Source organism: Rissa tridactyla, chromosome 1 (assembly GCF_028500815.1).
Source record: "Rissa tridactyla isolate bRisTri1 chromosome 1, bRisTri1.patW.cur.20221130, whole genome shotgun sequence".
Taxonomy (NCBI): Eukaryota; Metazoa; Chordata; class Aves; order Charadriiformes; family Laridae; genus Rissa; species Rissa tridactyla.
The window spans coordinates 205,777,199-205,792,787 of NC_071466.1; the positions used below are offsets into that span (position 1 = coordinate 205,777,199).

Genomic DNA, 15,589 nt, shown 5'->3' on the forward strand with positions numbered 1-15,589 from the left:
TGTTCATAAACTGAAAATCCAAACGGTTCTCTTCAGTTTGGAATCCCTTGTGTAAGGACTTTGGTTATCCGGCCCATACTGCTAGAGCTTGGTGCTAATAAAATCATAAGGATGAAGCTCATGCTGTAGCCTGTCCCAAGATAGGTATGCTTTCAATATTGTAGAAGATTCAAGCGTGAGGCTTTTTTTACATAGGTTACGATAGTCTCAAGAATTTGCACTGTCGAAGTCCTTTTCAGGCCTTGCTTGCAAACAGGGGAGTTAATAGTATTGCTTTGATTTTTTTTTTTTTTTTTTGTGAAGTGACGTGCAGACAGGTAATGGGAAGCCTGTCTGATGCCTTTCAGTCATGAATAGGCGGTCAGGAATTCTTGTGCAATTGTGTGGTCTTTAGCCCTGTTCCCTATAACGCTTAAAAGCCGGCCCACTGTTGGCTTTGTTCCAGTGTAACGCAAACAGCATGTTTGATGCTTAATGTTTTTTGTTTGACTTAAGGAATGCCCGTAGGGCAGAGATAGCAGTTCAGTTTTGTAACTGTTGGGTTTTTTTATTTGTCCTCTATGCTCTCCAGTAACCTTTTTGAAAATATGATCAAGATTTGAATCATTCTTGCTTCCTCTTGCTGTCTGACAAAGCTAGGTTGGCATATGTGAGCAGTATGAGAAGAAACCTCACCACGGATTGCTGGATAATGCAATACTGAAGGGATGCGGAGTATAACTTGGTACTCTGCATTATTCTTATAAGCCTTTCTACTTGTTTTTTTTACATTCATACTTTCTTATTAATGTTGTCTGAGAAGGTGGAAAATTCTTTGGCCTACAGAGCTATGTTACTAGCCAGTGTTCTCTCAAGTAAGAAGGCTTTTTCAGACTTAATAGGAGCAATAAGAGGAAGATGGAGACTTGTCTTGGAAAGCCAAATGCCTTAATTAACAAGTGCAGGAGACTGATGCTAGCCTTTGTCAGTCTTCAGAGTGAAGTGATTCATTCATCAAATTTCAGAATGTCTGTTGTAAAGCATTTATGGTTTACAGTCAGCCAAGATGTGATATTAATAGCAAGCCTTTTCTTTGGTCTCGTCTGTCCATCGCTCTAAACAGTCTTGTTAATGTTTTGGCAGTAGTGACAGCCTTTCTCTGTCTAGGTAGTTGTCTGATTAAAAAGAGTTTGAAAGACATGCCTCTTATTTCTGATCATCTTACATGTGTTGACTGACTGTGATAACCCAGCTGAGATTTCTTGGAGCTCCCCTGTGGTTGATGAAATTTATTAGGCCCATGTTAGACTTCTTAATTCAGACTGAGCTTCCTCTGTGAAAGATTTGTAGGAGCAAGACAGGTAGTAGTAGAATTGGATGCTTTCTGACTGTTCCGTGTTGAATGGCAACCTGTGTTTGGATGCCAGACTTCACCTATAATCTCTGAAGGTGTGGTTTTATTATGTGGCTGATGGCTTGTTATGAGATCGCTTTTTTTTCCTCTGCAGAATCTGTCAAGTCTTTAAAATACAAGTACTTTTTCATTCTTATTCTTCATCTGAGTTAGTAATGTATGATTAACTACTGCCGCTATCATGAAAGTTACATTTAAATGGCCTGAAAGCACAGGGCCTGGGGAATATAATCTACATATCATCCTGCTAGTCCTTACAACATGAGAGTTGTTACTGGCACGTCTTCTTCCAGACCTGCCACGTGTGCTGTGTTCTCCGAGGTTTTACACAAATGCAGCAGAATACTGTCACAGTGATCTGTCATCTAGCAGGTAGTAAGAGGTTTTGCCTTTTTGGAAGCCTCTGCTTTTCTGGCTTTTGGTGTGTAGCCTTGAATTTGTTTTCAAATAAAAGTCTATTTTCACGAGAGTACAGTAAACACTTCTGTGAATAGTTTCAGTTCTTCAGGATGTTGGATCATGAAAGGAAGGTATGGTCCAAGATCTACCAGTGACCTCACTTTCAAGGGAAGAGAATGTCTTGCTATAACCTTATCTCCAAGGGAATGTTCCAAGTCTCCTGCTGCAGAGCTGGATTTGGGTCATTTATGGTGTCTGACATAGATTATCCCAAAAAACTAAAGGTGTGTGAGGATTTGTCTGACTCCTGCTTGTTCAAGGTTACTTGGGTGCTGGGACCACCTGAACTTATCAGTAAAGACTCTTGTGACCCTGGGAACTGTCTGTTCCCCTAAGACGGAGGGATCAAAGTATCTGTCTTCTGAATATTACTGTCTTGGACATTATGTGCTGGTCTATATAGATGGCTTATTACTTCCCATGAAAGACGTCTCTGCCAACAGCAGGAGGTGATCTGAGCTTTGTGCATAAAATAGGTTGGTTTCACCACTCAAGTATGTGACCAAATCACACTCCTGTGCAAACAGTAGTCCATTGTGCTTTGGCTTGCCTGCCTGGATTGAAAGTATAATTTCTTTAAATGGTGTCATCGTATTTCTGTTCCTGTCACACGTTTGTTTTGCACCTCAGTTATCACTCTGTTACTAGTCTTACAGAATGAAAAGAGATATTTTCAAAGGCTCTGAAGGAAAATGCCTAATTCCTGTTTGTAGACAAGATCTTAGTCAGGTGTACAAAATGTTTATGGTCAAATATTCTACGTCTAATCTGAAAGTAAACTGACTGTATGCCTGAAGACCTGCTCCTTTTCAGTAGGTTAAGATGAGCTGTAATAAGAAATGCCATGGTCTCATAATATGCACTGTAATTTGGGTCGTATATTCTACTGTGAGTGGATTTTATCCAGTGTGTACCTTGTGGCAGGTAAATTTGGTCTGCATCATTAGCCCTACAACTATGGAGAAACTATTGAAAACACAAATATAAAAATAACATGTCCTGCTGGACATGTACAGAAACATAAAAATAAAGGAAGATATTTGGTACTAAGCAGGCTGTAAGGTTGTTCTTTAAAATGAATTTTTCTTGGCTTTCTTGAAAATTGAATTCCATATGTCTAGTTCCTCTGAGCCCTTCTTAAGAAAGAAGAAAGCAAAAAAGCGCTGAAATCCTGCCACAAGGGGGCCTTTCTTACAGTCTTTGAAGAAATGCTTCTGGGAAAGGATGTGAGCAATCTTTGAGCTATCAATGAGGATTAGTTGTGGGCTGAATGCGTGTCTTTGTGATAGTCTGGAAGATGCTTTGAGCGTGTTGACTTAGTTCTTGCCTACCCCATTAGTCATATTTTATAACTGTTGTCTGTATGAAGTGAAAGCACTGCTTGCAGTTCAGTATTGGTATGAGAGCATTACGACTGCCAAGATGGATGGGGAGATACCTAAAATATTGTCAAAATACAGAAAACTTACACAATTGTGTGTTTGGCTCTTTTACAGTTGCCTTGTAGAAGGAGACGCTAAAGAAGAAATCTTACAGCCTCCAGAGCCTCAGCCAGTACCACCAATCTTAACACCGTCTCCCCCATCAGCTTATCCAACAGTCACTACTGTGTGGCAGGACAATGACAGATACCATCCAAAGCCGGTTTTGCACATGGTTTCGTCAGAGCATTCAACAGACCTCAATGAGAATTACAATAAGTCAACAGAACATTCAGGGAAGAATGAACCCAGTGAACGGGCAGAGAAAAGGCTGGAGCGCAACTTAAGTTTTGAAATCAAGAAGGTACCTCTTCAGGAGGGACCACGGAGCTTTGATGGGAACTCCCTGTTGAACAGGGGACATGCAATTAAAATAAAGCCTGTGTCATCCTGTGTAGTTGATAAGAGCTTTAAGCCACAGGAACAGATTTCAGGGGATTCGTTTGTAGATGCTTCTCAAAACTCGCGTATGGAATGCAGCGTGCCACAGTCTAGTACGGCCTTAATACCTTCACCAGAAAGTCTGCAGAGTCAGCAGGCTTCTGATACTCCGCCAAGACCAGATCGTCTGCCTCTGACAGAAAAGGGACATGCCACGTGGTCACTGCACAGGCCTGAAAATGCACTGCGTACGTCAGTGTCTGAAGACACGTCTTCAGACCTCTTATGTCATGGTGTTAAAACTCTCTCTCTGGTATCAAACACCACGGTTGAACATCCTTCCAGTGATAATATTGATCATGCTACTATTTCTGTTCGAGCGCCCCTCTGTTTTACTAATCCTCTTCATTCAGATGATTCTGACACAGATGAGATGAACTTTGATGGAGCCATGAGCAGAAGCGCATCTAATGTTTCAACCGCAAGTGCCACAGTTTCTGCTGCCACTAATACTGAAAACTTTTCTGCCAGAAAAGTATTGCCAATGTCTATTGCTAGGCAAGACTTAACAGCTGTAACATGTTCTGAAGATGGCAAAGGTAGGTTTCATTATGGTTCAGAAGTGTGACTCTTTAAGCTGGTTGCATCTGTAGAGTTGGACAACATAAATTTCTTTAAAATGCAATTTTCTAACTGTAAATTGAAACAGTGCAGTGTGACAGCTTCAGAAAGGGCACAACTCTTCTTTCCCCCAGTTTTGGTTTGCATGTGAGCAATATCTGCTACAAGGTACTACAGACCTTGATAAGCTGCTTCAAAAGCCTTATTGTGAGGTATGAATGCATTCGTAATTGCAGGTTTCTTTGTTGCTGGTTGACGCATTTTTTTCTCCATGTCTGATTTCATGGAAGTGACTACAATAATGGCAGTTTTGTGTAGTTGACATATTTTAACAGTCTTGTCCAAACACACATCAAATTCATGCTTCTGGTTGATGTGCTAGTCCTAAAAATGTAGATGTGACCTCTTTCACTGTACAAGTCTTTGAAGTTGCTCATGATTTGGCTCCTGCATTTTAATAGTATTGTAAATATTTAGCCTTGCTTTGTCCATTTTATATTCGGGTTGTGGGTCTTGTAATCCATCTCAGACTTGAGAATATAGGGCTGTATCGCTTTGCACCAGTGATCCTCAACCATGTTTTATAGTAGCTTTTTCATTTTCATACTTGAGGACTCTTCTGTCTGAAGCTGGGGATTTGGGTACAATCATCAATAAAGCTTGCCCATGAACTTACCAGCACCCCACTTGCTTAACCGTAACTGTTGGTGTGCATGATCTTATCGCATAATTAAATCCTCTTTTTGATTCAAATGAAATGAAAAGTAGTTGTACCCTGAGGTTAAGAAAAACCCAAAACAATAACCTCCCCACAACAACAAAAAACCCCAAACTTAAAACAAGTGCGTACTCCGTAGTGATCTTATTTGCTGATTTTACGGAGACTATTTCAATAAATGAAGGTTTTCTTATATTGTATAGTAAACCTGAGATGGAGCAGGTCTCAGAGAGTCACTCTGAATGCAGTGGCTTGAAAAATGTGATGGAGCTCCTTTCCCTGCTGCTGGCACGTTGGCAGGGCAAGCTTCATGGTTTCATTAGTTAAACGTCTTCATCTTTTTATGAATCCTGGGTAGAATACAGTTGTCAGATGAGACTTCTTATGGCAGCAGCTATTTTGAATTGGTTTAAACCTTTAATTTCTACTCCAAATTCCTGAGCAGGCAGGAGTGGGGCTTTTGCTGCCAGAACAGCTTGCGTAGTACACTCCTGAGAGGCGAGACTGGGGATGGAATGTGTTACTGGCAACAACGGTAGCCATCTCCTCTGGCTCCTGTTTACCCTTCTGGCTAGTAAACCTTGCACTAGGCTGTTTAACTAGTTTATATTGGTGGTGTAGGAGCCAGCCTGGGTGGGCCCCGAGGTGGACTTTGGGAAGTGAAATGGGGACTTGGGGCTTTAGAGAAGTGGCTAATGTGGGGCTTCCCTAGGACTGACTGTCGCACGGTGCCGGCCTGAAGAGCATCGTTGCTTAAAGTCCTTGCACCATGTAGTCTAGCTGTGCTGTATTCACTTTGGAAGTAAGCATGGCTAGAGCTGCTTAAGAAAAAATAAAAATCGCTGCTCATCAGTAGTAAGTTACTGTCTTCAGCACAGCTGAAGAGCTCATACGTATTTTCAACATGCTTCTTGCCATGGTTTGGGAGCTTCATCAGCGGTTCAGTTGGTAGGCACCAACTGTATGTACCTACCAGTATCTGCAGAAGAGTTCAAGAAGGCGGCGTGTTGTAATGAGCCAAACTCTTAGTTGCGGTGGCTGCAAATAGACATGTAATGAACTGCAATTAAATTACAACAACTACTGTGGTACGGTTACTGGCAAGTTACTTGTTCAAGATGCAAGCGATACCGCTCCAGTGCAGACTGTTAATTCTGCTTATATTGTGTTGCTGAAAGAATGAAGGAAAAATACTCATTGGAGTTGCCGAGGTGTTTTTCTCCAAACGATTTAGACTATTCTACCTTTCTTTCTTCCATCACCTACAAACTGGTTCTTAACCCCTTAATGTGACGATAGCGTTGTTAGCATGGAGTTGCTCCCAAGGCGTTAGCATCATAAAACAAAATGGTTTATAACATTTAGAGCAAATTTCCTTTTGCTTTAAATTTTATGCCAAGTTTAGGATGATCTCATGTATCAAAAGATCAACTTCTAAAAATCTAGGAGGAAAACTTAAGTGTGTTTTTTAACTTATTTAAATGTTATATTTGATTTAGATGCTGATACTAGTGAAGATTCCTCTCCCCCGCTCCCAGAAAGAACACCAGAATCATTTGTATTAGCAAGTGAACAGAGTGAGTTTTTAATGTTTTGTGATAATTGGGGATAAAATGTGAAATGCGTTTCAGTATTGTATTTGAATGTCCCTGCTTTTTTGGTTAACCTTAAAGCGCTGGCACAAATTGTAAAATGGAATGACATCAAGCCTGTGTAATGGCTTATTTTGAGGTTTAACTTTCACAAGCCCTTGAACACAGTCAAATTATTTCTCGCTTCTGACTAAGCGTGCTGTTACATGACACCTAAGTGTATCGGAGGCTTCAATATCGATTTTAGTGGAGCTGGTTTTCAATCTGAAGGGTATGGAAATGAGATACAGTGGGGAAATGCAGTACAGTTGGGAGATTCCCCAGCTATTTTACGCTATTTTAGGAAGCTTCCTGCTGCTCCCAGGTAGGGAATGGGAAAACATGTGAAGAGTGCTTATCTGATTCTCCTTTCCTGGGCACAGGAAAGATGATGACGTTTCATACTGCACTGCGTGTGAAATGATAAATTAGGTTGGTTTGGCATCTTCAAAAAAACCTAGCTGTGGTGTGGTTATTTACTGAGGCTTTTGTTTAGTGTCACTTTGTGAAACTTTCAAAAATTTTTGGCCAAAGTAGTTAATAAAGATATTTTCAGCATAAAAACATTGAAGTTTTGTAAATATGTCCCTTGAGCATCATAACGTCGGTAGTTCAGAGTCAAAGCGATCCTTTCTTTGGATATTATGGACTTGTTTCTTTTCTGTGAGAACAAAAGAAACAAAGCGCTTTTTTATTTAAAAAAATAAATATCTTCAGACTGGAATCGCTAAACCCACTTCAATTTTGATTGTGTTTTTGCATGATGTCAGTAAAGGACAGGTATGACTGTCCTGACTTCTGTGTTTTCTTTACTTAGTATGATTTTTTCAGACCTACTGTTATGGCATAGCTGGTATAACAAAATTTTTAAAATATTATTGAAAAAGAAGCTAGTTCTCCTATTCTTAGGAACCCCTAAATGAAGGAAATTAACACCCACAATGCAAATACTGCAGCCTTGCGTTTTGAGTTCTGTTGTGGAGTCTTCCCTTATCTTGAAAGCTCTTTGTGTAAAGAGAGATTCATGTTTTTACAAGCATTTAATTTTAAAAAGTTGCTTTATAGCACGTTTCTAATGCTATGTTCGAATGCCGCATCATGGAGAGAACTCAAGTATGTTGAGTTTGATTTAATTTTTCCTAGGCACACCCTTGCCGAAGCCAGCTATGATTGCGCAGTCCGAATGGAGCATATTACGTGATCAGCATCTCCCTGACCAGTCAGCCTCTACAGTAAGTACAGGAGACACCTCTGTACTAATCCGTCACTTCTAATTTGGTTGGGAGCTACAAAAAGCAAAATACATACTTTTGAAAAGTTACAGCCGCTGATCATCTGCAATGAGCCGGCTTTTCCTCTGCCTGAGCTGCTGAACTGATGTGTTAAGAGCGTGTTTTCTTTCCAGGAGAACAACCTGGCTCTCGAAGTTCAGCAATACTTTTAAAAGTCATCCTCAATATACCTTGAATTACAGCTGTAAGAGTGTAATATGCTGCTTTTATGGAGCTTGCTGTCTGCCTTTAATGGATCATAGGCTAATTCCAGCCGGAGAACTGCAGCCTCTCACCTAACCTGCTGCGTGAGGCAGGGACTCAGACCAGGCTGCTCAGGGCTTTACCCAGTTGGGTCTTGAAAACCTCCAGAGATGGAGACTCCATATCCTCTGTGGGCAAACTGTTTCACTGCCTGATAAAGTTTTTCCTTATATCCGTATTTCTTTTAAACCAACCCTTTTCTGCCCATCAGATTTCACTTTTCGCATCAGGCTACGAGTTGCTCAAAGCCATCTGTTACAAACAGCTGGCAAAACTTCAAAAGCATATAAATCCTCTATGCATTCATGCTGGTTTTTCGTGCACCCCCAATATACTTCACAGCCACCTTTACACACCACTTAAAAATTTGACAAAAAAGTTAAATGACTTTTCAGGGACTGTAAATTTAGTATGGGAACTAAACTACCTAATTTTGCAAATAATTTGTAATATGAAAATTTTAACTTTTTATTAAATATTAAGTGAGGTTCTGATAGTAACTTCTTTATTAACTACTGTAGCGGTTGGTTTTTTTCAGTGTTACAGCAAGTCAGAAATGTAGGAGCAAGTAGATATTTCCACAGATGATGTATATTTTTTTGAAGATATTTTCATCATCTTGAATTTCTGGTGTTCTCTTAGTATTTTGGAAGCGTTTTACAGAATTATTTAAAATATTTCTCATTAACAGGGTTTGAAAACAACTTCACCTGTACTACCCGGTAAGTGATGGAAAAGATTTTTATTTATTTATTCTATATTAAAAGGAATGTTATTTCCACTTGTTAATCTGTTCAGTAATCCCATAAGAGTGGAAAGTTTAAGTAACCTAACCATTTGAACTGAGAAAGTGTTTTGGGAATACTTTTATTAGAAGATCAGAAACTACCAGGGAGAAATTTTTCTCCTTGCAATTCACAAATATGTCATGATCTAACCTTGAAATGCCTGTATACATACAATTGCTTCAAAAGCTACTTTCTATCCATGATGCTTTTCTTGCAACGAGCTCATCTGTTCCTGAACAATTTTGAAGTATGCTTTTTAAGAAATGAGAAATTGGCTGTTAAATCTTTATTTTTGTAAAAAATATTTGATGCAAGTTGTGTTTTGGACTGAGCTGCGCTTGAAAATAGCGTTCACGCAGTGCTGAGTAAATGAGTGTTAGACTGAGGGAGGTGTTTGTCTTTTCCAGATCATCCTGAAAGGAGCAGCAAGACACCAACTGACGTTTTATCTCAGATTTCTTTTTCTGGTTTCACCGATACAAGAGGTCAAATTTCAGAATATCCTGCAGAAGTAACAGATCTTGGTAACTGCAATTCTTTCAAAACATAATCACTAGATAATTTAAACACAAGATTCCTTAACATTACTAGCTTGGATGGCTTCTGCTGCTATCTCCCTGCCTTGTCTCTTCAGCATTGCTGAAAGTTCTCCCCAGAGCGAGCGATTCAGTCATTCTTTGCTTTGTTTTTCAGAGTGTATGAAATACAGAATTAGTCAAATGGAGTATAATTTCGGTAGAACACTGAAAACTTTCAGAAATAATACCTGAGAAAACTGCTCTGGTACACAGAAGGGGTGTGTGTGTGTGTGGAATCAATAAATAATAACAAAGGCTGTAATACTGTATTTACTGAGAAGTACTTTCCAAGCGAGTTTTAAATAGTGAACTATAATTATATACAAATTCTTCATGTATGTATTTCCTATGGCCATGGTGCCTTTAGAACTCCTAATACTACAAAGTCATTTTCTAGCCCTGAGAATAAATCTCTTCCATAAGAGCCGGAGCATTTCTTACAGTGATCTTGACTGCTGCCGACGTTTGTGAGACTGCACTGTCTGAGGAGACAGGAGTAATAAATACATTTATTTCCTTAGGTTTTGGTAACCGCTGTGGAAAGCCCAGAGGACCAAGAGAGCCACCTTCGGAATGGACATGATCCAAGAACCAATGGACCATACTATCAATAAATTATACTGGAAGACTCAAGTGCCACTGAGAACTAGAAAAATAGTATTCCACTTTTCTGGGGGGCGACTAACACAGAGCAGTGTAGATCTAACTACCAAATGGTACACTCTTGCAGTACATCCCACGCAAAACCTTAAACATTGTTCACGACAGTGGATTCCAGTATTACAACTTAACTTTTTGCTGGGGCCATCTACCTGCCTTATTACACTTAGGAGAAAGTATTACATATGATTTATTTTGTAACTTCAAGTATTATTGCCTTAATGTCTTTTAACCCTGTTACACGCTGCTTGTAGACATATGTTAATATAGTAATACTTTCGACAGATTGTGTCTATGGACTACTTTTTGCTAACGTTTGATTACCATGTATGCATTATTTTGTATATGTACAGGGCAAGTAAGTATATAATTTGATAAAGTTGCAATCATAAAATATTAACAGAAGATGTAAGAAATCTCTGCATGATCTAAATTTTTGTGTACCTTATTTGTAAATTATTTGCCCTGAAGTTTTAGAAAATAGTTTCTGGGGTTTTTTACACAAAATTGCTGGACACACACAGCCAGAATTACAGGTTAGCAGAGATAAAGATTGTAATACATTTTGTAAATTGTAAGCAAAAGGTTATTTTTATATTATATACTGTTTAATTGTCAGACCTAATTTGTTCTGGTTTTCATCTAGTCACGGAGATTCAGTAAGTGCCTTGGAACAGTATTGAATTCTCTTAGCCTGTGTATGTTACTTCAGTGTTTTGAGTTCATCTGGAATTAGATTATCAAAAATATTTGTACGTTTCTAGTATATTTGACCTGCCAGTAAAAGAGAAACCATTCTACGTAATCAACACTCCTTAGTTTTCATTTTAACGTTTCATCAGTTGCAATCTTTAGAAAATGCATCTCTCTCAACTTTCGGTATAATTAGGGTTTTACAGTTTTAGTATGGCATGTTTCTAATTCGGGGAAACCAGAACACACTGGTGAAAGGACTGTTTAAATACCACTGTCTTCTCTTACAAATGGTAAATACCATTTTTGTTGTTCGGCGACTGTGTATGTAAGACAGCAACTTATATGAAGGTTCACATAGAGCCCTTGCAGCTACACTGTATCTTGGCAATATATTATGTCAAGAGTTAATCCTTATAAGGATTCCTTACTTAAACTTTTCTGTAATACAATCTTTAAATTAAAGAAAGTCAAAATCTCACTATGGGTGTTTTTACTCTTAGGAAAAAAAAACTGTTTTCAGAAGCGTCCTTCACTAAAGTAGTGTGAAGGATGGCAGTCTGGCTTAGTTTATAGATCTCGTACTTGAACAAAATAGCGACCCTCAGGACCTTCTTTTTAGCAACGACTTTAAAAGTTCTGGCTAGCAATAATGCCAGGGGAGTGAAGAAGAGTGCTTAGAGGAAAAACGTTTATTTTAAGTATTGGAACTATCTGTTAATCTGAACTTCAGCCATGGAAACGTTATGTTTAATTTACTACTTGTACCTTTAGGGCCTCTCCGCTACGAGAGCGCTAATGCCCAGATAGCAGCCCTATTATAACTTCCAAAAGGTACATTATTTGCAATTACTGTCTTTGACTGTGGATTAATCGCCGTGCATTTGGTACACACGACAGACTGCCCAGCTGGGGAGCTCTTTCAAAGAACTGTATGCACTATAAATACTTACCTTAACTTCTCACAGGTATAGTTTTGCAATTACTCATTTAAAAGTAAATAATTCAATGATATATGCCATGTGGGATAACCTATATCAGCTGGATTCCTGCTTTGTAAACGGTTCAGACAGCTGGAATGTCTTGCAGTTGGGTGCATAAAGTTGGCCTGAACTTTGTTCCCCTTCCCCTGCATTGAAGACGATCAGCTCAGGCTTTAAGAGACCTCCCGCGGCGCTGTCGTGCGCGTGGGCTGTCACTGCCACCAGGCAGTCCAAATCGGTGTAACTTTTTGAAGCAACTGTTAAATAAGAAAATTGCCAAATGTGTTTTGGATGTACTTTCTGAAGGATCATTTCCATATTTCTCTACCAAGAAAATACAGAACTGTGCAGATTGTAGATTCTCCACTTCCCACATTTGAATTTCACCTAGAGCAAAGGCTGACAAAAATCTGTGTACTATATACAGGCCATCTGGCAATGTTTAATTAAAGTACATCCAGGTTCATATTTTTTTCCCTTAGATTTGCATGGATTTGGATAGTATTCCAGACTGAGTTTGTCACAAAGTTCTCAGCCTTTCTTTGCTTTAGCAATATGAAACTGAGTTGCCCTGTATGGATTTCTGCATCCTTTCACGGACTTGTTTTACAACTCGCTGTTGCCTGCTTACATTCATCTGAGCTCTATATTTTTACCTATTTTATTTCAGGTAAACTGACAGTTTCAAGTGCAAGGCAAAACCTGCCCAATGTCGTTACTTTCTGTATCGATGCTGGTGGGGGGTACGGAGATGAGCGCAGGGCTGGGCGCTGTGCACTGAGTAGTTTCACATCATAACGTCCCAGTGTTATCCAGTCCAACAGCTTCTTCAAAGAACAAGACCTTTCTTTGCTGTGGTTTATTTGTAAACCCCTTTACATTCATTTTCAATATTACATTAGTTTACAAATTATCACTGAATACTGAATAGACCAAGTTGTTTTATATATATTTTGAAATCAATCATGGAATAGGTTTTTCCCTTTTGTTTAGGTCCAGTCTTTCCACGTTCCTTCAGTATTTTTCTAAAACGCCATTTATTGAATTGTCTAAATGTATTAATATTGAACAAATCATGCAGTAAATTATCACAAGAATGAGTTCTCCATGTTTTAGAAATGTAAATACTCGAGTCTTAGAAGAAAGCTGACCTCTATTAATATCACGGCTCATCTCTATTATGCGGCATATTTTAGGTTTTGTATTGACTTGGAAGGTAGCTTTCTACTTTTTAGTGATCAGAGCATTACTTTAGCATTTTTATTTCTTATTTATCTGTTAGGAAAGCCTGCTGCATGTACATAAAATTTTTCTTAAAGAAGTTTCTATCTTGGGGACTGTGCAGAACAATGGAAAATCCCAAAGAATTACCTTTGGGGTTTTGTATATTGAAATCTTGGATTGTGTTTCTTTGGAGACAACTTTCTAAAAGAATGAGCGCGGATCAGGTGCGACACAGTGAGTGGGCAGCATGGTAACCCCACGCTGCTGGAGTCGTTGCTTTTAGCTGTAGATCATCTTAGAGGTGGGGGTTGGTCTCTTCTCCCAAGTAACAGGCGGTAGGACAAGAGGAAATGGCCTCAAGTTGCGCCAGGGGAGATTGAGATTGGATATTAGGAAAAATTTTTACACTGAAAGGGTTATTAAGCATGGGAACAGGCTGCCCAGGGAAGTGGTTGAGGCACCATCCCTGGAGGTGTTTAAAAGACGGGTAGACATAGTGCTTAGAGATACGGTTTAGTGATGGCTTTGTCAGAGTTAGGTCGACGGTTGGACTAGATGATCTGAAAGGTCCCTTCCAACCTAGGCGCTTCTGTGATTCTGTCATACTGTCTTCAGAGTCTTCTGACAATTGAACACTTTAATATTTGCATTTGAGGATTAAACTGCGTGTTTCAGGTTGTAATTCCCCCCATGCCACACATAGCACTTGGTGTGGAGACTTACGCTTTAATAAATAGTAAGTACAAATTCCATGTTTCTGATGGAGTAATGTTACCGCTGCTGGTTTATTCCAAGGTCACTAACACAATAATATATCTCATCTACTTCATTGTGCTTTTCACATACTTGATAATACTGTACTGTGGGTGACAAGCGGCTCCTCCTGTGTTACCTGGTGGATGTGGCAGGAGAGTTGTACAGCAATTAAAGACACTTTCATCAAAGTCGCGCAGAAGCTTTGGGTTGCGAAGGAAGAGCTGGGCCATGACTGTCTCTCTTGGAGCATCTGCTCTTCAGTGTACCTGAGGATTGAGAAGCTGCTTTTAAGGCGGGGGGGACGGGTAAAGGAGGGTGGTTGTAAGGCAGAGTTGAGAACAGGGAAGCTCCGTGTAGCCTGGACACCACTGGAGCTCCTTGGCCGGGTGTGAGGCAGACCACCCACAATCCAGCTGTAGCCATTCATAATTAAATCAGCTCCTGATTAATGTATCTGCTTAATGTAAGACAGTTAAGATGTTCCAATGACAATCGGTCAGAACAAGTGTGATTGCTGAAGCAAGGGTAAAAGGTGAAGATCATGAGTGGCATCCAGGGGAAAAAATAATATAAAAGTTGCATTTTCTTTATTATTATTATTTGCAGTCTGAAAATTATTCTTTTCACTGCTCGATCACGGAAGAAATGAGAGCAAAGCCTCAGCCTTCCTGGCTGGAAGGAGGGAATGGATTGTCAGCGTTAAGCAGGTGATAAGCCTTGGACCGCACCGAGCGTGCTGCAAACAAGAGCGTGTTTCTCCCCGTCTGATTTGGCAGCTCAGCTGGGCGAAGAAAAGCCTGCAAACACTGGCAAGAATATCCGAAGGTATAATGACCCAGGCATAGAGGCTTTTTTGTTATTTTTGTCTGTGCTGATTTGTACTTACAGCGGGGGAATAAAAGAATAAAGAACTTTGAAAAGGTAATTTGAGTTTAGTAACTGACTTCCTGGCCTTCAGAGCACTGGAGTGAGAGGGCTTACGTGTCGCAAAGGCAGCGGGAGCAGTGGTCGGGGTGGAAAAGGAAGGAGAGTATCTCTGAGATCTGCTCCGAGCAGCTGGATGACGCTTCTGAGTGGGAAGGACAGAAAGCCAGGACCGCTGCCCAGGAGCTGTGCTCAGGAGGGAACACAAGGGGTGCTAAAGATCAGTTTTAACCTTAAAAAAACATTAAACAAAAAAAAAAAAGTCTGAATAAGTCACAGTAAGTAGTTATGAATACAAATTGGCTTTATAATACAGAAAATTACTTATTGAAGTCAAGTTTTAACACAGAGTATTTCCATGGTGAATATTAACCAGAGGCAAACCAGTGTCTTTTGGGCAATAATAAATGCACAGCCATAACTGGATTTTGTTGCAGTCAGACTGAATCTGTTTGACTGGCTGAGTAACTATATATTTAGCTTGATATAGTTAACAGAAAGTGTTTTCTTCATCCTTCCCCGTAATAGGAATATTTGCAGGTCAATAGACTGAATTGGTAACAATCGCAAGTTTTAAGTATGCAGTGTCTGACTGAATACTGACCTGATTTACCCGGTTAAGAGGAGCTTGTGAAGCAAAGCAGCCCTGTCACCTTGTCCCAGAGGCTGGTAACACGGGCAGAGATTCAGTTTGTGCCGCTGTGGATGCGATTCTGCCAGCAGCTGCCCCTGCCTTGGTGCTGCTGCTGCTTCCATGGGCGCTC

The 15,589-nt window shown here is 39.8% G+C and overlaps 1 protein-coding gene across 1 annotated transcript in view; it reads left to right on the top strand.

The window, feature by feature from the left end:
- PTPN12 (protein tyrosine phosphatase non-receptor type 12) overlaps positions 1–14,826 on the top strand; it is a 79,693-nt gene extending 64,867 nt beyond the window's left edge. Inside the window, exons 13-18 of the mRNA XM_054196801.1 lie at positions 3,349–4,313; positions 6,553–6,630; positions 7,828–7,916; positions 8,911–8,941; positions 9,415–9,531; positions 10,107–14,826. Coding sequence (XP_054052776.1) covers positions 3,349–4,313; positions 6,553–6,630; positions 7,828–7,916; positions 8,911–8,941; positions 9,415–9,531; positions 10,107–10,168 — 1,342 coding nt within the window. The 3' untranslated portion in view covers positions 10,169–14,826. The remainder of the gene's footprint in view (positions 1–3,348; positions 4,314–6,552; positions 6,631–7,827; positions 7,917–8,910; positions 8,942–9,414; positions 9,532–10,106) is intronic.
- The last annotated feature ends 763 nt before the right edge of the window (positions 14,827–15,589 follow it).